This window comes from Anoplopoma fimbria, chromosome 21 (genome assembly GCF_027596085.1).
Source record: "Anoplopoma fimbria isolate UVic2021 breed Golden Eagle Sablefish chromosome 21, Afim_UVic_2022, whole genome shotgun sequence".
Lineage (NCBI taxonomy): Eukaryota > Metazoa > Chordata > Actinopteri > Perciformes > Anoplopomatidae > Anoplopoma > Anoplopoma fimbria.
In genome coordinates this window covers 16,644,179-16,665,584 of record NC_072469.1, presented here as the reverse complement: position 1 = coordinate 16,665,584, position 21,406 = coordinate 16,644,179, and the positions used below count along the sequence as shown (strand labels likewise).

General features: G+C 41.0%; 1 protein-coding gene across 5 annotated transcripts in view; it reads right to left on the bottom strand.

Moving 5' to 3' along the window:
* Positions 1-21,406, bottom strand: part of ntng1a (netrin g1a) — a 99,052-nt gene that overhangs the window by 3,489 nt on the left and 74,157 nt on the right. For 2 of the 5 annotated variants that reach the window (XM_054622902.1, XM_054622903.1), the window contains exons 5-7: positions 13,073-13,099; positions 9,450-9,494; positions 8,307-8,366 (exon numbers count right to left, since the gene is read on the bottom strand). In XM_054622902.1, coding sequence (XP_054478877.1) covers positions 8,307-8,366; positions 9,450-9,494; positions 13,073-13,099 — 132 coding nt within the window. Of the gene's footprint in view, positions 1-4,192; positions 4,301-6,710; positions 6,879-8,306; positions 8,367-9,449; positions 9,495-13,072; positions 13,100-21,406 lie in introns of all 5 variants that reach the window. The other 3 variants (XM_054622906.1, XM_054622904.1, XM_054622905.1) reach the window with 3 other exon arrangements.

The window sequence follows — 21,406 nt, the reverse complement described above, 5'->3', positions numbered from 1 at the left end:
GTTGGCTAACAATAGCTGTGTGGGACATCTTAGTGCTAATAGCTATCTTCAGCAGCTGGGATACTCTCCTCAGGTTCCATTTAGCCTCAATTTAGAACTGGTTCACTGTCTTTCAGAAAGTAGGCTAAGCCCAAATACAGCAACATGAGGTATTTCACGTATATCTGTAAGAGGATAATGTAATCTTCTTCTGACTTTCAGCAGTCAGGAGAGAAGCAGCCTTTGCTAGCTTGGTGTGTTTTATGTTTAACTATCTATATTGAGAGTGAATCTTTATTTTTAAGGTGAACCACTACTTTCAATATGAATTATGCGTGATGCTCAACATGGCACAGCACATCCAGTTGACTTCAAAGTAAACCTCAGGTAATGGCCGACCCCTGCAGGCAAAGTGCTTCATTGCTGCCAATTAGGCAATGCTAAAGTCCAAAATGAAACAGAGATATACATTTTAAAGAACAACGAAAGTAGCAAGTTGTCAAAAATGTAGACTATAATAGGGTCCATGAGATAAAAGCTTCTGTAACAGTGTGAAGGAGACAGCAAAACCTGAGGGCACACTAAGTACCAGCATGGGTTCTGGTGTTTTTATACACTAAAGATGGGTATTCTAAAGATGAGTGAGGAATTATGTTGAAAGCCTCAGAACTAATTTGGGGGAGGATGAATTCCTCTGAGAGCTCTGCACCTTTATCTCTCCTCAATCTTCCACATTAACCGTTTTCTCGGCATGTAAACAGAGCCAGCACCGGCAGTAAATGACAAGATTTGTAGCGTTTGCTTTTGATATGAGTGATAATATTTAGAGAGGGGACCGATGAACTAGGTGTGCCTGTCTGGGACTGTGATGTGTTTGACGAGAGATTTGAGTTTTAATTGCATTCTTCAGTCTGCATGCAGATTGAGTCTTGTCCATGCACATAAATACTGCAGCAGCGGGGAAGCAAGGGGAGGTCAAGACTGAAAAAGTTTTCAAACTACTTCTGCTGTGGAATAACTCGGGCATGAGTAGCTTCTTGGGCAGGCACTATAACCAGGGTTGCCCGTTTAAAGTTTTTGTAGAAAAAGTTTTTGTGAGATCAAATTCACTTTAAAATAGCTATGTGTGTTTTCCACTTTGGACCCAGCTGTTTTCCTGTGGAAAACTGGCTTTTTAAGTTATTACCAGAGCAGTGAGGGATTTATTTTAGCTACTAAAACATAGAACAAAACATGGAGAAATGCATAGCCGGGGCAAAAATACAAATTTCTCCATCGTGGCCTCAGTAGACCAGAATACAATGCAGTCAGGGCTTTCATCGTTGCAGATAGTCTGTATAGTAGAGTGTAAAACCCGGTGCACTCTTTACCAGGGCCAAATATATATTGGTGCGTTCACACCAAACGAAAATAAAGTTTACGTCTTACGTTTCACACGCCAGTTTAATCTCAAGATAATTTATGTTTATTCTCTCAAATTGTGCAACACACTGGAGAGACTATTTAACTCCATGTAAATATCAACAACGTTTCATTACTCATGGCCGATATAATCGCTATTGCTGCTTTGCACATATTGTGGAAATCCTAGATATGTCGTAAAATCAAACAAATTTGGATGGATGTTTGCAAGGCTACGCTAACATTGTAGCTGCTCCTTCAACACTCAAAATGTATAAATATAGAAGCAAATTTGGCTGATAGGCTTTTTTTTAAACCTTTTTTCATGAAAGGTATTCTGGGTAATGTAGTTAAATGTGTTAACTGAAATAAAATAATAGGTTTAGGGGCAGTAGGAACGCTACAGAATAAATTCTAATTAAAATCACAAAAGAACAAATTTACCCAAGTTGGATTTCTACATTTTGCACATAATCAAGTGTTGCATTATTTCTTAAACCTCTTCAGTCTCACTGTGGGAAGAGTGAAAGTTTGAGGCTTAGAAGTTTTGAGAACATACAAATACTTCACACAATCATGTTTGTTTGGTTTTATCATCACTGCTTCATAGCTAATCTGACAAATAAAACTACGGATCTACTCTGTGCTCGCTGACTTCCCATCTGTTTTACTCGGTCCTGCATTAAAACATGTTTTCTTTTCACTTTCATTTTTACTTTACTTGTATCTTGTCTTGTAAACATTTAAATTACTGCTGTTGTACAGCTAAGTATTGTCAGAATCAGACTTAGTAGTGAGTTTGTATTTGCATTTATAACATGTTGGCATGTGAAACATACCAATTTATGTGTGTGCTGACAGTGTGTATTCACACCAAACACACTGAATATATAAGGCTTTTTAATGAACATCCATCTGTGTCAGGAACTGCTAAAATATGCACATGACTTTAAAGCACTTGTATTTGCATGTTGCAGACTAATAAAGGCAAAATAGTAAAAGTAATAATAATAGTATTGGTATTATTTTTAACATGTCAGTGTCAAGCTGCATATACTGCATCCTATAGTGAATTGTGGTCCATTGTGGCTGCCTTCATACAGCAGCAAGCTTTGGTCTCTTTGCCTTTTTGATGATGGATTTCTCCTTTATTGATGAACACCAGGAATGAATAGCAGTTCCTAAAAAGCCTTTGCTGTAATTTTGAGGGACTAACATCCCAACCTGTCACTTACCCACTCCGTCATAGAGCCATAGCTCAACAATGGTTCATTCCATCAATTAATTATATTGATTATATATAATGTGGTATTGTTTTTTTTAAACATAGATAAATATGCTGGCTAGATTATGGAGGTCCTGATTTTTTTTTCAATATTCAACCCTCCCAAAAAACTTTAGCCAGTTTAAATCCTTGTACTGAAACATTTTTTGTGTGAAATTAACAAGTGGTTCCTAATCTTTTTATATTCTTACTGCTATACTTAGAAATAAGAACTTTTCTGTTTGTTTGAATAATTCATCTCAAAGTTTTTGTTGTGCGTTTATTGTGCTGTGCCTGGTCCCATTCACATTACTATGATGAGAATAGAAAGTATTTCAGGGCTGGTGATTGGATGAATACTTCTTAGGAAGCAGACCAACTGCTGACATTCATCATGATAATATTACACTGGCTATCACCTTAATCCAGAGGAAGAAATAGAGGTTGCCACTAGAAACTAATCCCTCAAAATCATGTCACCTTATAATGATGAGGCACCTTATTTAGGACGCCTTTGTTAGCCAGGACAGAGATTAATGTTGAGCTACAGGAGGAAGGCAAATAGATGTCACCACCGTGTAGAAAAGGTCTATAAATCTGAGGTAACTTAATCACTGCTCCAAACAGTGACACAAAGATGGGTCATGGATGGTCAAATGCTAATTGGCATCAATTATTAGCCTGTCTGACAATAAGTTATGGGAGTTACAAGACAAGTAATTGCTCCAAACAGGCCAAATCATTTGTGCCCAAACTGCGAGTTCATTCATCAAAACATATGCAGCATAAACAGCGTTTGCAATGGTGATTTTGTATCTTAAAGTTCTTTCTTTATCTGTCAAAGAGTTAAAATAATTCCTCATGAGGTGAGTACTTTATTATGGCTACCTCCTGTAGGTTTGTCACCAAGTTTGACTTGGAAAAAAAATTAAAATGAAAAATTGGTGACATTTGAAAACAAATGACTACATGGGGCATGCATTGCAAAATGACCGGGGGAAATATAAATGGCAGACAATAATGAATGGGCTGGAGATCAAAATGACCTGCATTCTCCTTTGAAAAATGTTAGTGTTGGATGACATTGTCCTGTTGTGAGCTGGCGAGGGGGTGATGGCTACTCAAACAGATCACAGGCAGCCTGTCAAGCAGTCAACATTGACTCAGCTGTTGTTTTGTTGGTGTGCGACATGGCTGGATAGCTGAGTTATCGAGCAGCATGCATCCTGCCATGCCATTGCCTTTTCTCTATTCGAGCCATACAGGGCACCTGCTGATATTACATTGCTAACTTAGCCGCAGCAAGTGTGAAATGCAGGTTCAGTTGGTGAATCAAATGGCTTAGTATATTAAGTTAGATCATGTTATGGGTTAGGTCTGTATTTGTCAAAGCAATTGGGCTGTCCTGCACATGTGCAGCACATTCTTCCAGGCAAAGCTCAGAAGTCACATAGAGAGAGAAGAAGTCAGAGAGAGGAAGCAGAGAGATACAGAGCTGAAGGGGAGAACAGTCGTGAGCTGCGTGGGGAGGTTTGCGGTTCTACTTACATTTGCAGCCATCGTCCCACAAATAGCCGGGTAGACACTGCTGACACTTAGGCCCTGTAGTGCCCTCCTTACATATACAAAATCCTGTGCCATTACAGCGATCACTGACTGAGCCAAAGGGATTACAATTACACTCTGGAAAAACAAGACACACACACACACACAGGCTGGAAACAGGGTGGTGCTTTGACTTCCCGGCACAAGTCTAGGATTTTCACAGCGTGGACCTCGTTCCTCCAGCTCAAATATAAGCTCAACTATTACAACAAGTCGCTTACTTATCTTTAACTGGTAAAAAAGGTGAATAGATTTAAAGACATAGAGAAAAAATGCTACCATTTCAACTGTAATGGAGACGGAATGAAAAAAGAATGACTGACTATATAGATGCATGAACACTTTGTATTCATTACAGCATATTTGTGAATATTATAGAAATTATTTTACTTTTATAGAGCTATACAACGTGCAATGAGCAAATATGCAAAGCATTATCAGTAGCTTTGTTTTCAAATGAACAAAGAGGGCTAATCTGCACATGCTTTTCCGAAATTGTATTCATTCATACAGGTACAGATATAAAAAGATAAAAAGAGGAGAGAGTAAATGTGATGAGCAGGAATCAGATGTATAATGGCAAGAAACAAAGACAAAGAATGATTGTTTGTAGGAGAATGAGAAAACAGCACATTGAAATGGGCATTGTTGTAATATGTACTTTAATTCTCTCTAATTTTCAAATGGATGTAAATATTGTCTAGGCATTTGGCATAATCTTCAAATGCATATTTGTTGTTAACAGAAGAAAACGGCCATTAGCCACAATTACATTTGGAATATCCTTAAAACACCTTCTCTGTAAAAAAACAACCCGTCAAGTCTCCGGTGTCCTAGGCTCAACTGACCTTCCAGCTTTCTACAGTGACTGGAGCACTCTGCAGTCAAAGTGACACCTATTTTGACAGTCCCTGACCATCCCATTGCACCTTCTTTGGCCGTGCTGGCTGCACGTGGCTGCACCCGAGTGACATCCGGGGGTCAGGCACGAGAAGAGAGGTGACGGCAAGTGACAAACGGGGGGGTCAGTGAGAAAGAGGCAGGGTGACGGCGAGTTTGGCACAAGGTAACACCTCGGTGACTCTCAATGCCTTGTGACGGGTTTCAGCTGCTACTCTTGAGGCCATTTCATGTATATGACATATGCACTTGTGTGGCACCTCTGACTGGCGGTGTGACTTCCCTGCGACATTTCTCTCAGAATTCTTGTTGCTTGTCAGACTCTCCCCTCAGGACTCACACATGCACCTGGCACCGAGCACTGACAACTCACACTCCACATGCTTGCTAAAGAATCCAATAGGGAACCTAACGATTGCCTTAGGATTTAGGTGAAATGCAATTTTCACATATTTTTACAAGTACGAAAAACAGATGACGCCGTGTATGAATGCCTGTGCAAAGGTCATGGACAAAATAACAGAAACACCAGATGAAAATGGCCTTTTAACTTTGACATCAGAAAGGTGATCTGTCTTCAAAGGTGAGTCATATTAATGAGGTTACAAGGTACAATGTACCTTGCTCACAAATGATATAGATACTAAGGATGACAATTTAAGAAATATTAGCAAAATGATGGGAAACAGAAGGATACAGCTATCCTGGCACCGTCAGAGCCAGTTTCACAATTCACTATTTGTAGAGATTAATCAAAGGACATATAATCTGTTAATTAATTACCCTTGGACAGACCAAGGATAGCTGTTTCCCCTTGTTTCCAGTCTGTGCAAAGCTAGGCTTAACTGCTGCTTGGTCTAGTTTAGTTTTTAAATGTACAGACATGATACTGTTTCAGGTGTTTCCATTAGTTTGTGTACATGCTTTAATTCTTTTAAATCAAGGCTTGGCTCCAAACCACTTGTAACACACTTTATTAATAAGTAAAAGCTAGCATCTGAAAACCAATTGTAACTCACGACATGAATGTAGGCTAGCAGCTATAGACCAACTGTAAGTATATGCATCAAAGTAGACAAGCTTAGAAACCAACTCTAACCCACTACTTTGATGTAGGCTAGCAGCTAGGAAAACCAATTTGCAACGCACTACGTTAATGTAAGCTAGCATATAGAAACCATTTGTAAAACACTACATAAATAAATACAAGCTAGCAGCGAGCTAACTGTTATAATGTATAGATCAAAAATCAGTCTACAGTAACTAAATCCATGCCTGAAAGTAATGATTGGAAACCAACCATGTGTTTCTGACTCAAGCTAATGGATGGGTGACCTCCTTATAAAACTCCACCATTGTGCAAAAGCAGAAGAAGCAAACAGGAATATGTGGAGACGACTACAAGACATGGGACAAGAGTAAGATATGTAATGATGATGAAGCAGTGGGGGATGAAAGATGACACTTTCACTGGTGATAAGTCACAGACAGGAGGTGAGACAAGGAAAGTGTTTGTGTGAAAGCAAGGTGGCAATGAGAGGGGGCCAAGTGGGGGACTAACCTATGCACACATTTTCATCGTCCAGTTCTGCCGAGGTATTGCGGTAGTAGCCCAGCTTGCATAGCTGGCAGTGTTGGCCCCTAGTGTTGTGCTTACAGCTCACGCAAATGACGCTGTTTAGCAGCTCGATGTAGCTGCATCGGTTGGAGTGGCCGAAGCATTCGCAGTCTTGCAAAGAGAGTGTGAAGGGGAGAGCGGGGGAGAAAGAGAGGAAAAGAAAGAGAGAGAGAGACGCGGTAGGGAGTGTTGGCATTGTTGCTTTTGCTGCGATTGCTACGGCGGTGGGGTTAGCAAGAGTTTAAGTAAGGCGCCATCGCATGCAAGGTTTAAAATGGAGACTGCGTTGTATGGGAGAAGATATATGATAATGACGAGAGTGAGGGTAACTCATGATTAGTCTGACATGGGCACAGCCAGATTTAGAACACATCACACACAAAAGCACGGCGTTAGTAGGACTCGATAAGGTTACATCACTTCAAGCACACCACAACACGAGGCAAGGAAGGCTCCACAATGATGAAACAGAGACACGGTCACATTGGGAACACCACACAGTGTAAGGCAGGTCAAACCATGAATGAAATGGAACTTTTAACTCAGGGAATTGTGTTGGGAAGTTTTGAAATTGTTGTCTAATTGATCTCTTGAATGTCACGGTTGATATGGTTTGAACTAACAGGATGAAACTCCCAATGGCGCTTCATATCACAACCCTCTAATGAAATGCATGATGAATTCCAAATTTGACAAACCTTACAGTAAGTCATCAACCTAACTTGTACTGAAAACAGTCAACATGGAGAGTTCACATATGATACCCACTGGCAGCACAGGCCTAAAGGGCTGCAGGATGGGAGGGGTGCAGCCCTAGCTCAGCTCTCTCCGAGTGAGGATCAGTCTGCCACGCTGAGTGACCACTGACACCACGTGTCACGGCGCAGACAGATGTGACCCTTAAGCCTCACTGGCAGTCGCTTGGACAGAAAGCCTGCGGATCCAGAGAAGGAGGGTGGCGGATGGGGCTTTCGTCCAAGGGATTGTGGTTATTAAGGATCTGTATTGAGGTCAGGTTGCTCTGTACGGCCGCTAACAACCCCGACAAGACTTGAAAATGAAGGAGCAGCAGGACTACTCCTCTCTACCTTTCACCTAAAGCAGAAAGTCTGATCCGATTGTAAACTAAGATCTTCTATGTTAGATTGGCCTCAGTCTCGCCAGCATACTCTCAGAAGACAAATAATCTCTCTTTTCTAGAAATAGGCTAAGGTCATAAATCATGCACGCACAGGGAATAAAATTTCCTGAGTCTCCAAAACACGTTTCCCAAAAATAGTTGTAGTCCCAAGCACTCGCTATATTTGCTAAAAAAAAAGATATGATTCCAAGGGACTTTTCTAGTGTTTAGAAACGATTCAATAGACGAATGAATCCTAAATGTGCAATGTACAGTGAAAGCCATCAGTCCACTTCAGAGCTAGAGATATGGATACACAGTGCTCTGACATTGGGTTAGTGCTGCAAGGGTAAGGGGGCTTACAGTTAGTCAGAAACATCAGTTTATCTGGGGGGCAAATTATGAATTCCAGCTCCTACCTCGCTTGCTGTTTGCAACGTGGACAGAAGGGGCAGTGGACAATGCAACCTGAGGAGCTACTAGACAAATTAAAAGAAGAAACAAACAAAACAAAAAAAAATACATGATATTGCAATTAAACATAAAACATGTAATGTCAGAGAATTAAGAATACTGAGCATCAATCTTAATAATAAATGTAATTGTAAAAAAAAAAAGGAAAGAAATATATGAATGATGGCATTGGGAAATAAGGAGTGACATTGCCAAGTGAAGTTGGCTGCATGTAGCAGCATCTGTTACACATGCCTTGGATGCTGAACAATTCAAATATTATGGTCCTTCTTTTATGCTTCATTTCATTAACAAGTGCTTTGTATAATTCAAAAGCCACTATGTATGTTTCCCCAGACAGAAACTATCCCCTGACAAACTACTCTCCACCTCTGTGGAGGCCAGCCAAGAATTTTCACCCTATGAATTTGTGCACAGGAGCGTGGGCAGGGAAACTGGCTAGTGAACACATCAATCCCTCGATTCCTTTACGGTCATAAAACAAACAGTGGGAAAAAGAAATAATAGGCCCAGCCTCTGCCATTGTACTGGGTGACATAAGCCCCTGACACATACAATGTGTGCGCTTGGCTGCAGTCATGGAAACGCAGAGCTGAGTGGTTGTGTGCTAGTTGTTTGCGAGGTGGCTGCACATCACGTTTGCACGATGGATTAGGCTTAGATAAGCCTAACATCAATCTGCATAAAAACCACAGTGAAACCTCTTCTGCTTTTCTTCCTGATACGCTGAGATGGGACCGATGATCCCTGGAATCTCTGCACCCAATTAAAATTGAGCGTATATGTATAAATGTACAGTGCACACATTGAGAGGATAATGCACGGCACTGCCGCATGTTGCAACATGAGTGCCCCGTGAATGCACAAGCCTCCACTGAAGGAGACAAAACCCTTCATCATGAGCAATACAAGCAGGCGGAGGATGTTATTTTATTTTGGTTTGTCAGGAAAATAACCAAGATTTGATACGGGGGAAGATACTACCCACAAATACTCATAGCTACCAAAGAGTCCTTTTTGGCTTCTATGCAAACACCATAAATGGATCTGTGAAAAAACATAGTTGTTGCATATTCTTAGATGCCTACCTTCTTTTCGGTTAGCGACACCTAGGGATGACACATTCGGCCGAACTGCGTGCAATTGAGAGAAACCAGGAGTTATTCATGTGCACTTGTGTGATGCACTTAACAGATATTCTAGAAGGGGTTGGGGGGGGGGGACTACGTGGTGGTGTACACACACAACTAGAGACACGGACATGTCCAGCATGACTCAAATCAGTAAATCAGGAAACAGCAAATACAATGGGGCAGGGCTGACATGGACGAGCAAAGAGAATGCATCCAAAGACCCGCTAAGGACGTTGGAAAGACCTTGTATGTAATTTGTGTGACTTCTATGGGCTTGCTGTGTATGTGTATGTTCATGGCAATGGCAATGATGAGTGAAAAAACGAAAAAAAAAAAGATAAAAACCCTCTTAAACCTGCTATTTAAGTCATGATTAATGCAAGCGAGTCTAAACTATGTATAGCAAATCAAGAAGTTAGGGGGCATTTTGTTTAATTCATCGCATCGACTATGCAATCAATATCTAATTACAGTGTATTTCTGGTGGAGGAATAACAATGAATAAATAATGGCAGGTGTTGGGACTTGGAATGACGGACTGCTGTGGGTAGCATAACCTCATAATTACATACAAGTCCGTATTTCCGTGTCAGGGAAATACTTTGCGGTTGGAAATGGAGAGGACTTAAGCAAAGGGAGGAATACAGATAAGTTTCCTCGCCGTGCCCCTTCATCTCTTCACTTGATCTTTCTGTCCTTTTACTATTGACTCCATGAATCATGGAATCTCGGGTAATTACCATCCAGTGGTGTCTTGGCAAGAAGCCTATTAACCTACCTATGTGTGAATCGAATGAATACAAATCCCCTATCCAGGCCCAATCATTTTAGAAAATGCATTTTTCACATGGAATAATTGTTTAAAACATTTTTTTTTACTTCTGCATTGGAACTAAATAATACATTAGCTTTGAGCTTAGCATGTCAACACACCCCTTACCCCCCTTACTTTACCAATCATTGATTTCAAAACTGCATGAACAAAATAATATCATGGAGTTTGCCCTGTCTCATCGTTATCTTTAATTTCCGTATTCCCCTAAATAATGTTTCTCAATGGATCCTGCTGGGGAATTCAGGCACCTGTTATTACTGCGACAACTCCAGTCAGTTAAAGTTACTTGAGTCGCTCAAAGAGAGGCTCTATGAAATTGAGACGGTCACACCACATCAGCACTCAAACTCAGGTCTTATGTCTTGTAAATTGTCAAAATTCAAATTCAGATTGTCCCTTGTTGATTTTATCTGAATTGAAATCCTCTGTTAAATCTTTAGCGGTGAAGCTGTTTGCTCAAAAACAAAACTGACTTGTGAGGACATGAGCAATTAATCTATGACAAAAACACAAGTATGCATAATCTGAGAAAACACACATGAGCAAACCGCACTGTCTCGATCTATAACGTCTAATTGGTAAAGTAGGTTCGTTTATAATTTTTCTGTGGTGGATGTTATACACATCTGGGTTCCATTAATTATTTTGTTATGGAGGATATTCAGGTAAGGCGAGCTAAATGAGTGGTGACGGATTTTAATCAATGGCATTCCCATAATGAAATGCAATCTTGCAGAGCCAGAATTGTTTTTTTAAATATTAATTTTGCTTTAATGGTCCGCATTAGGCGATACTGCCTGGTTTAATCAACTTGAAATAGAATTGAGAAAAGTCAATAAGGAATTCAATTACCTTCAAACATCAACATGAAAAGTGCTGTGCTTTCTTTCTTTGTCCACAACAGCTTTGCTTCTAGTCCATTTAACAAACTCAAGGACCTCCTAACCTTTTTTCTCACTCTATTCTTACTTTATTAATAACATACGATTGGTTTGTGTTTGCACTGAAAACAGCCTCCTCTTCAGTGCGCTCAGTTTTTTTAGTGTCATGCCGGTTCTTCGGGAGGCTGCTGTGACAAGACAGCCATTCGTGAGAACTCTAAATACCTGTGGGCCAATCTGGATAGGAAGTGAAGACTTTGTTTTGTCAGTGTCGGTCTACCCCCCCACCCAAACACACTCTCACACACTCCTCAACCAGACACTTATCAGCAAGCACACTCTCCCCGTGAAGGATTTGAGGACAGCCTTTGGACATGGTCTGGCCTGGCATTTGGATGGGACGGAGAGGACTGAGGTGAATATGTATGCATGTGTACACAGCAAGTATGAGGAGCATGCACACGCACACTGAGCTCTCGTCAGGCCATGCATGGAGTGGAGGCATCATTTGTAAAAGTGAGAGGAAGTGGTGAGGGGAGGTAAGCAGTGGAAGATTGGGAGAACAGAGGGGGTTGGTTTGGTCTTCTTGGCCACGTGTCCATTTCTGACTCATTTCATAGCATCAGACTCTATAACCAGTGTTCACTTCCTCTCTAAAGCCTGATTAAAAACCACCTGGGAATAATCTGTTTTCACCCTGTGCCTCACACAGCACGTTTTGGGAAACTTGCCCAGCTATCGTCTTAGCCCTTAAATGATGAAAACAAGTGTGCATGTGTCTTCCAAGTGTCCCTTGGTGTGTAAGCATTAACTAGATATCGAGTGCAAGTAAGCTACTAAATTTATATTGAGAATCTGAAAATAAGCAGTCATAACAAAGCTTTAAAAAATAGTTCCATATTTTGAGAATGTTGAATTGACCGTTCAATAGTCCCTATATGTACATATTTGTTTTTATAAATATCTACTGACAATTTCAAGAAAGCCAGTAACATCTTACTAAAAAGGTAAATTGTCTTACTCTGAATGAAGATAATACACTTCATATCTCATTCCAGTGTATGCAAGTGTTAGCATGGAGCATCAGATCCAACAATATTGTCATTGTGCAGTCTTTATCACCATTTAACAAGTCAGCTGATCATTGGGGCTAATTTATCAGAAACGTGCATGTCTCTTTAACCCTCAGCAGGTCTATGTGGGTCCGGGATCAGACAGGGAAGGGGCAATTTGCTAATCAATCTGTTACCACAGGAACAGAGGATGCTCGCTAAGAACAGGGCAATGAGAAAAAAAACATAGAGAGAATTGAGCCAGGCTGTGAATGCACTTTGACTTGTTCAATACAATCCCATGGTTCCTGCATCACACAGCCTTCCAGGCAGCGGTAACTTGAGACATGGCACCTTTCTTCTTCCTCCCCCCCTAAGGGGCTACTGGTTGACGAAGATAATACCAGCCGAGGCGCTTGCGGCTCATATTAAAATGACCTCCTGTGACATTATCCTGCCGGAGAGGTCTTGGCACTTTAATAAAGTCTAGATGCCATTTATTTATAATGCATGGGAGAGAAGGAAAAAAAAAAAGAAGATATTCGGCATGCAGAACCAGGCTAGTGTTTTCTGGTTGAGTTGAGTCTGGATAAGTAAAATTAATATGCCCATATCATGACAATATAGCCCCCAGCTTTTGCTTTTCTATCTCCCTAAGAAACAGTCAACAGTTGAGTGATCCTTTTGTAGGAAGATTGGAATCAGAAATGAACACTTGGCACCGAGTTCAGGGATGTATGGTGAAGGGTGGCACATTAGGCAAAGCAAAGCATCAAGCATTCATATAGTTCCTTTGTATTTTGTACTTACTAACTGGACCAATGTTATTAGGAATACCTGCAAGAGAGGAAGAGAAAAAACAAACCTTAAATTAAGGCATGACATTGGCTTTAATGCAACAACTGCAACATTTCTCCTTGAGACTATCAGTGCATTCTTAGTCATGGTATCCTCCCTCACAGTTGATTGGGTTCCCGCCCAAATACTTGTGATACATCTTGATGAGCTGAACACATTTGAAATGACACACAGTGTGAGGCTGTGGCATCTGAAACAATGCTAGTCCATACCATGATTTGAAAGTGTTGTCTGCTGCACGTTTAGCTTCACGGTTCTGTGGTTTCCTCCATTATTTCTGCTTTGATGTCCCTGATGTTGCCAGAAAAGGTCATTGCTGCCCTCTCCCAGAGCAAAAAGGTGCACACCTAAAACCAATTTAAGCAACCACAACAGGCTTACAGACGGAGTAATGTTTTAGTTATCTGAAGTTAGAGGTGCTTAATTTGATTTTCAGAGCATTGAAATAGCAGCAAACAACTATTTGCTATGTTAAGATGTAGTGAAGTAATGACTACCCGAGCAGAGAATGCTGAATGTTTGTTGTTAGTCGAGCTTCTACGTTCTTTCTTGCATGTTTGTGCATTTGAGCATTTCCCACTGGTTAGCACTGTTAGCTGCAAGCTGTCGGCTCAGCTGTTGCCATGTTCAGAGCCTTGAGAGGCAATCATAATGTTCCCAAACTTGTATATAGTACCTTTACAAAGTTGTATAGTGCTTTAAGACACTTCTCAACACATCAGTCTTTAAAACATGTTGCCAACGACACAAGAAAGAATTCTCATGCACACAGGCACACAATAACACACACAACATCATAACATCAAATGACATCATAGATGGCAAACTCTGCCTCTGATGCCATAGGAGGACATGTCTTATCCTGCTGCCTGTCTGTCCGTCCCTCCATCAAGCAATCCATTGTGCCAGACAGCCACTGAGCAGATAATACAGTCTGTCTCATCCCCATGGTCACCAGATCTTTCCCACACCGGGACGTTGGCTGGCTGTAGATCTAAAGGAGATTGAAACGTTCATTGGCTTCTTGCGTCAATCATTTCTCCATCTGATCAAACCACTGACATCTTGGTTTGGGAATTAATTAGGACCGTGGCAGGTTTCAGACACCATGAAGCGCAGGTGGTGTTAGAAAGCTCTTTGCCATTTTTCACTGTTTGCATCTGTGTGCTTCAAAAGGAACGTGGACACACTGGCGGCATTGTTTTTGGTCGGCATTCATTTTCAGCGGAATTTGCTTTCAGGACATGGAAGCCAGCTCCACTCTTTTCTAATCATCTGTTTGAACGGAGGCCCTCCCTCCCATTCACTCTACCCCCTGCCCTCAATAAGGCAGCCTGCCCACAAAAACAAACAACCCCCTCGCCATGGGAAGGGGAAGCATGCTGGGCAATAGGAGAAATGCGCCCACGTAAACTTCAGAGGAGAAATTAAATGAAAAGGGTGCTTTCTTCCTCTCTAGCTCGCGTCTCTCCCATCAGCTGCTTACCACCACAACTTGGGCTGAGGAGGAATCTGTGCAGGATTTTTGGTGGGGCCTTTCATCTGATGGAGCCGTCACAAATATCTCCAAGTACTCAGGGGAAACATGACGTTTTCCTGAGTATGTGTACGTGGACTTGAATCAAACTCCTGCCATTCAATCATTCTTCCTCTGATCTCTGCCTGCGAGCTGTATTTAGGAGCCAAATCTGTGACCTGTCTGAGAGCTGTGAAGTGCTATGCTGACATATGGAGGAGGAGCGTAATGGAAGTCAAGCCTCAAGGGGGTGGGCAGATGCTAACCAGCAGACTGGGAGGACAAGCGCAAGGACAATAAGAATCACATCACCTTATCCACAAAGTACAGTTTTATTTGGCAGCATTGGTCTGAGAGTCACAATACATATTGATGTATTGACAACAGAACTTCACAATGGAAACTAAATATTATTCTACGTCAATTACAAACGTGATATAGTGTTGACTATTAAGGATTTGTAAAGGATAATGCCACTTTTAGTTAGAATACAGCTCTCTGTATCTAAAATTTTGACATTAACCACCTCGAAACTTCTGTCTAAAAGAAGATACTGTAAATAGTACTATTCATGCTAATACTGCTAATTATGAAGTAACCAGATTCAGCATGCCACAAGTGCCTCAAAAATTCTTCAATGTGTGTCTATGTAATATGTTATATCAGAGACTGTTTGCTAAATATGGTCCCCAAGCGACATTACTTTCAAAGCGAACAGTTAGGCTTCAACCTGAAGGCTTGTTCTCTAGTTAAAAAATACTTTTAAAAACACTGTAACAACTAGGTAAGCTAAACCTTGTTATGTTAGAAAGAACAGTCAGATCTTACACATTTCTATTACATACATATACACTAGATATTTTCTGCAAGACAAGAACAATGTTGTATCTTTATTTACATGTTTTATGGACCATCAGCTAATGAGAATGCTGGCTTTTTGTCTGCTACATTCATCTTTTACCTCAGACTTTTAGACTGTTATTGTGTATGTTGCCATCGGGTTCATATTTAACATCCCTTTTACATCATTGTTACCAAAATTTGTGGCGATTAGTTTATCTGCCCCAATATTATTCTAAAGAGCAATGGGCTGTTCACAGAAACAGAAAGCTTGAGAGGTTTGGCAAACAGTTACTCAGGAGAGCAAGGATTATATAAATGTATATACAGTATTTCATACGCTATACGTAAAATATGCAACCAATGTAGGCTACTGCAAGCTCTATGTATGCATGCTACTGAGCAAAACATGCAGTATACAAGGTTCCACCAGTTCCTCACAAAGTCAAAAATGTGTTCGAGCTGTATAACTGAGTGTTCGAGCTGTATAACTGAACTGCGAAAAAAAAGGGTGAAAAAAACCAGTAACGCATTGCTCAAAAGGCCCTAGTTAAGTAGCTGACAGTGCAATAATACACAGGCGCTATCTACATCTAGTCTGGCAGATTAGCAGGGGACCCACTACATGAAATGGAAAAGGGATATGAATATAAAACCAGAGAAAGAGAGACAGAGTTGACTTCCATTATAGTGCATCACTAAACTGTAGTTTACCGTTCGAGCAGAGAAAATACCTCATAACAGCGTTTATACAGAGAAAATACACTGTGCTGCATAGTACCAACGGTAATAAATGATGTTTGCTTTCAGCTGAATGTCAGAGAATGGAAATGTTGAACACATCACACCACACCACTGTCAGAAAAAGTGATGATACAAAGGCAAAATTACTTCTCATTTGAGAAATGACCCATTGTCAGGTGGTCTAGTTCAGGGCCAAATGACCTTCTCTTCCGGGTCGTGATTTGGAACACCAGTACCCTGTCAGTGCAATTATTCACTGCTTTATGAACAACCTGTGGGGTTCGAGCAGATGTCCAGGATCCCATGTCGGGTCATTCGATTAATTTTCAATCACAGTCGTTTCCAATCCCCTTCACCTGCCTGGCCCCGCCATTAAGGGGCACGGCTGAAATCTAATTTTGTCCTATCGCACAGGAAGAGCATTAGGAGCTGCTTATGTTGACGGTGAGCTCCATTGATTTTTATGAGTTGGGCAGGGATCATGGTTGCGAGCGACTGGGTGGTGAACATGATCTCTGAGGGGGCGTGCGAATCACTGAACATGATCCGAGCGCATTTGGGTTCAGCACATGCAACAGAACACACACAAATATATGGGCATTAAAGTACAGTAGAGAGCCTGAATCATGTGGGGCATCAACTGATTTACAATAAGTCTCACATCACAGAGCTGTGTGGTTACAAGTCCCAGTGCTTGATGTTCATCCTTCACTGGTTCAGCTCCAGTTATGTTGTCATCCATCCAAGACCATCCCATCACTGTAACCTTGCAAATGGATTATCAGAAACCAATGATAAAATGTTCTCCCCCATGGGTTATGGGCTCTAAATCTTTGGCATACATCCTATTTCCTCACTGAGCAAGCTTATCTGTCATTTCATTCACCCTAGTGATATTTGCCATACAAGATTCTACTGTCAGGAGCACATTCAGTTGTAAGACTGTGTGTGTGTGTGTGTGTGTGTGTGGGCGTCATTACATTGTTTCTGTCAGTATCCATTCTGCTTTGACCTTCGATGTGTCTCACCTGTTTGCCTTGGCGCTACCTGGTCTACTCTGGAAAGGGGCTTATCTGCTGAATTTCCACCGCAGGCAAAGTTGGTAATTACTTTCCTTGGCTGCCATCATTTTATAGCAATCCATCATCATCTGCAGCCCTTTGCTATATAGAGCCCAGTGATAGTGACAGGCATTGCTAACTGGTTAGCAGCGGAAAGGCTGCCAAAACACAAGCACTCGGCATGCAACTTGATTGAATTCCTCAGGAGCAAAATTAGGGCTTGCCTCGCCGGAGTGCCCGGCTCGCTCGCTCCCTCTCAATGTGTAGATCTGAATTGAAGGTGGCAAGTCTTACAGTGCCCAGGAGCCAAGTTGGATGAAGAACAGTTTAAGATTTAAGGGAAGGAATGAGGTGTACGTCGGTGGTGGTAGCTATGGGGGAAGGAATAAAGAAAATATATATCTGGAGATGGAAGAAACAAATATTTGAAAGAAAGATTACCGTCACAGCTGCACAGAGCCGAGATGTGGAAAAGACAGAGTAAACAAGCTCGGTCTCTGGGGTAGTGGGGGTGTTGTGGGGGAGAGATAGAGAGAAAACGCCAGCATGAAACGAAACCAAAAGATGGAGCGAGAACAGGCGGAGGCAATAGAAGAGGAAGAAAAAAGAAAAAAAAAAAGGTGGTCGGGAAGAAGGACAGAAAGAGCTAAAGAACGAGGGGAGGCAAAACAACAGGTGAGGAGTTTTAGAGAGGGAAAAAAGAGGGGGTAAAATGGAAATTCAAATAGCTGTGGAGAAAGGAATAAAAGCATAAATGAGTGGGTGTTGTGTGTGCGAGTGATGGAGAAGATGGAAGTGAAGCTATGTGCGTGCAGCAATCGTGTTTATGTGTCTGGATGCATAAACACATGGCACTAAATGAATACACAGTAGAGCTGTGAGCCTGATGAAAAAAAAAATCCTATTTTAAACAGAGCAAGCTGTCTCACAAGGCTCACTGTATTTAGAATTAAGAGCAACAACACTAAAAATGATATATTTTAAATGATACCTTATTTATCAAGCAATGGTGGGGTAAACATTATTTTTTATAGAGATTGTAAATGGGATAAATGTATTGGCAAATAGGCACTATGTGATTACATGAATGCTTCATTAGTAAAGTATTGCGATTACATTTATGCATTAGTTAGGAATGTGCTACCCAGGGCTCATTAAACCATTTTAATACCTATAATGAATATTTAACAACTCATTTTTGAAGGCAGTTTGCTATGCTTGTGCAGCCCACACAACTTCAAGTCAAACATCCCATTATGGAGAGCCATAAACAGTAACGGCTGTTTGTCTTCACTCACTAAAGAATGAGATTTATTCTACAGTTGCATTTTCAGTTCCTGTGGGGTTTTGGTCTTGTCATTGAGATATGTATAGAAACCTTCTTCCTATACACAAGAGGGAAGATTAATCAGGAAAGCCTACACTGTCTGTGCAAATGAGTGTGAGGCCTCGTGTGTGTGTTTGGTCACATTTCCATGATCAGCACCTTCCAGTTGGACACGAGGACTGATAGTAAGACTGTAGCATCTGGTAGCACTGCATTGAATACACTAATTAGAGAACAACGGCAGAAAAATGCAATCTGCAAAGTATGTCTTATAAAATAATATTTGCTGTCATTGTGACTGTCTTCAGATTTGATGTAGATTCTGTTCATTTTCATCCCTGAGTAAGAACTGCAGGGTTTTCAGTCGGACGATGGAGGGCTATAATTTAGATCTTCTCTCCAGGCAGGGGATGAATCATTACAGTGAAATCCACTGCATGTCCACACCTTTGACTGCTTTGATCAAAGGAGATCCGTAAATGCCAGGACTAGCTTCAGCTAAATCTGAACAAGTGTCTCCTAATCCTGTCCTGACAAGGAAATCTACTCATTTTATCGAGCTGGAGACGGAACAAATGAAGAGGTTTCTAGACTAATTTATTCTTTTATTTTGTTTACTGAATACACTTATTTGCAAAATTCCAAATAAATAGATAAATAAGTAATGCTTCTTTTTCAAAACTATGTGATTTGTTCAAATATATGGACAAATGTTTGATTAAATGACCATTTCAAGTGTCTAAATAAATAAGAAAATGACTGCAAGTATCACTGACATATTTCAGCCATCATCCAAGTCAGCCCCTGAACATTTACAAGGCTATCACCATGCAGCAAGGTCGCACACCTCTTATATAACTTATATATAACCGCTTATGTCACAATGTGCAGACGAGTCGCAACCTTCAACAGTTTCTCTTTGTCTTTCCCATAATCTGTTCTTGTATTTCACTGGGGACAATTTTTCCATTTGCAAATTAATAAAAAACGTAACCCTAGGTGAGGTCAGAATGCAACTTTAATTGGATGAATTATTAAATTGGTAGTCTGCAGAGGGGTTTGAAAATTCTTGATGAATAATGTATACTTTTCTTTGCATTTGGCAAATGAAAGTACTCATTAGAAATCAGCAAGTCACCTAAAACTGGTCAAGCAGTGTAGAATAATAGAGACCCCCTGTTTCTGGATTAGCCTGCTGATGTTTTCAGATGTGACCAAACACTTCCACCTTTTGAAGGAATTTTTGGCATTTTGAAAAAAACCATTTATTAGTTTTGTTGCCAAGTGTTAGTGCAAGCTAAATATTAGGAACAGCCAGGAGAGAATAAGATTAGTTTATCATAGAGACTGAAGCAGTGACTTCCTGGAGTCTGTTAAGCACGGTAACCTTAGTAAAGACAAGACTCCTGGTCATCTCCCTTTAGATAACACAACTTGTCCCTTTAAGAAAGACGAGAAATAACTTTGTGAGCTTTAGAGGTGCTGGTAGGCAGATTTCTTTTCTTTTTCTCCTTGAACTGATTTGTGCTCCAATTATCACAGTGTGGTGTTGTCATACTAATGCTAGCCAAGAACACAAAAAAGTGCTCTTCCCAAAACGTCAAAGTATTCCAGCAGTATTCCAGTCTTCTTATTTATGACGTCCCCCAAGGACCTCTCTTTAAAGTCCACTTTGGTTGTTCTCTTTTAACTTGCAGGATATCTAATAACGAAATGAGATATTTCAATAAAATGCGTTCGATTGTGAGCTGAAGAAGAACTGATCAGGTATTTTTATGGATAGAACCAATGTGGCCTTTTTTATGGAGTAATGCAAGGTAGTCAAGGCAGTCAACTCAAGCTGCACGGCTACATAAATGCTACTTGACATGCTTCACTCTCTTTTTGGTATATTTTATATACCAAAAACACCCTCTCACTTTGGCGGTGTATTAAATCCGCAAAATCTCCCATCCCTCTCTCTGCCTAGCCAATGACCTTGTCTTTCAGCCCGACCAACACCACAGTATGGGTTATTATGAATCTGACGGCTTTGCCCTGCATTGCATTCAAGGGCTAGGATTGGTCAGGCATCCATGCTTACCCTTGCTGCAATCCTTTGTCCTGACCAACGGGCTATCATGACTCTTACTACTCGAGGTCAATGCCTAACCTCAACCAATCCTCTCTGCCTACATATCCCATGTAATCCTGCGGGGAGTGATGATGTTGCTGTCTAGGAACATGTATGCACTATCAATGCTTTCCCGTATCTGTTCTATTCAGTGGCCATTAATCCACACGTTCTGTATGTGAGTCTGTGTGTGTGTGCACATGTCTGTACTTGTTTGAGTGAAGCTACTTGAAACCATAACTTAAAGCAGACTTGCTACTGATACCATAGACATTCCGCACTTAAGATAAGATAAACTAAGCTAATCTCTTCTTTCAACATACAGGTTGCAAAAAAGTGCAATTTATAATCCAGTTTAAAGTGCATTTAAGGATTTTTCCCATCAGTATAACATTCAGGATACATTTTTACTATTTGAAATCAACTTTTCAAAGGCCACCCATTACTGCCCCCACTCTACCGCCGGCTTCTATCTCCCTCGGTATCCTCAGCCCTACAGTGAAATGAACTGCCATGGTTAATTCTCAAACTGATCCCTCTCCTTCTGTCTCCACAGAGGGAGAAAGGAGAACTGAGAGATGGGTGGGTTGGAGGGGGGTGGGTGAGAGACATAGATGGAGAAGGGAAAGCGAGAGAGACAGAGCCACCCCAGAAGGCTGAGTTAGCTGTGACATAGAGTGATGCC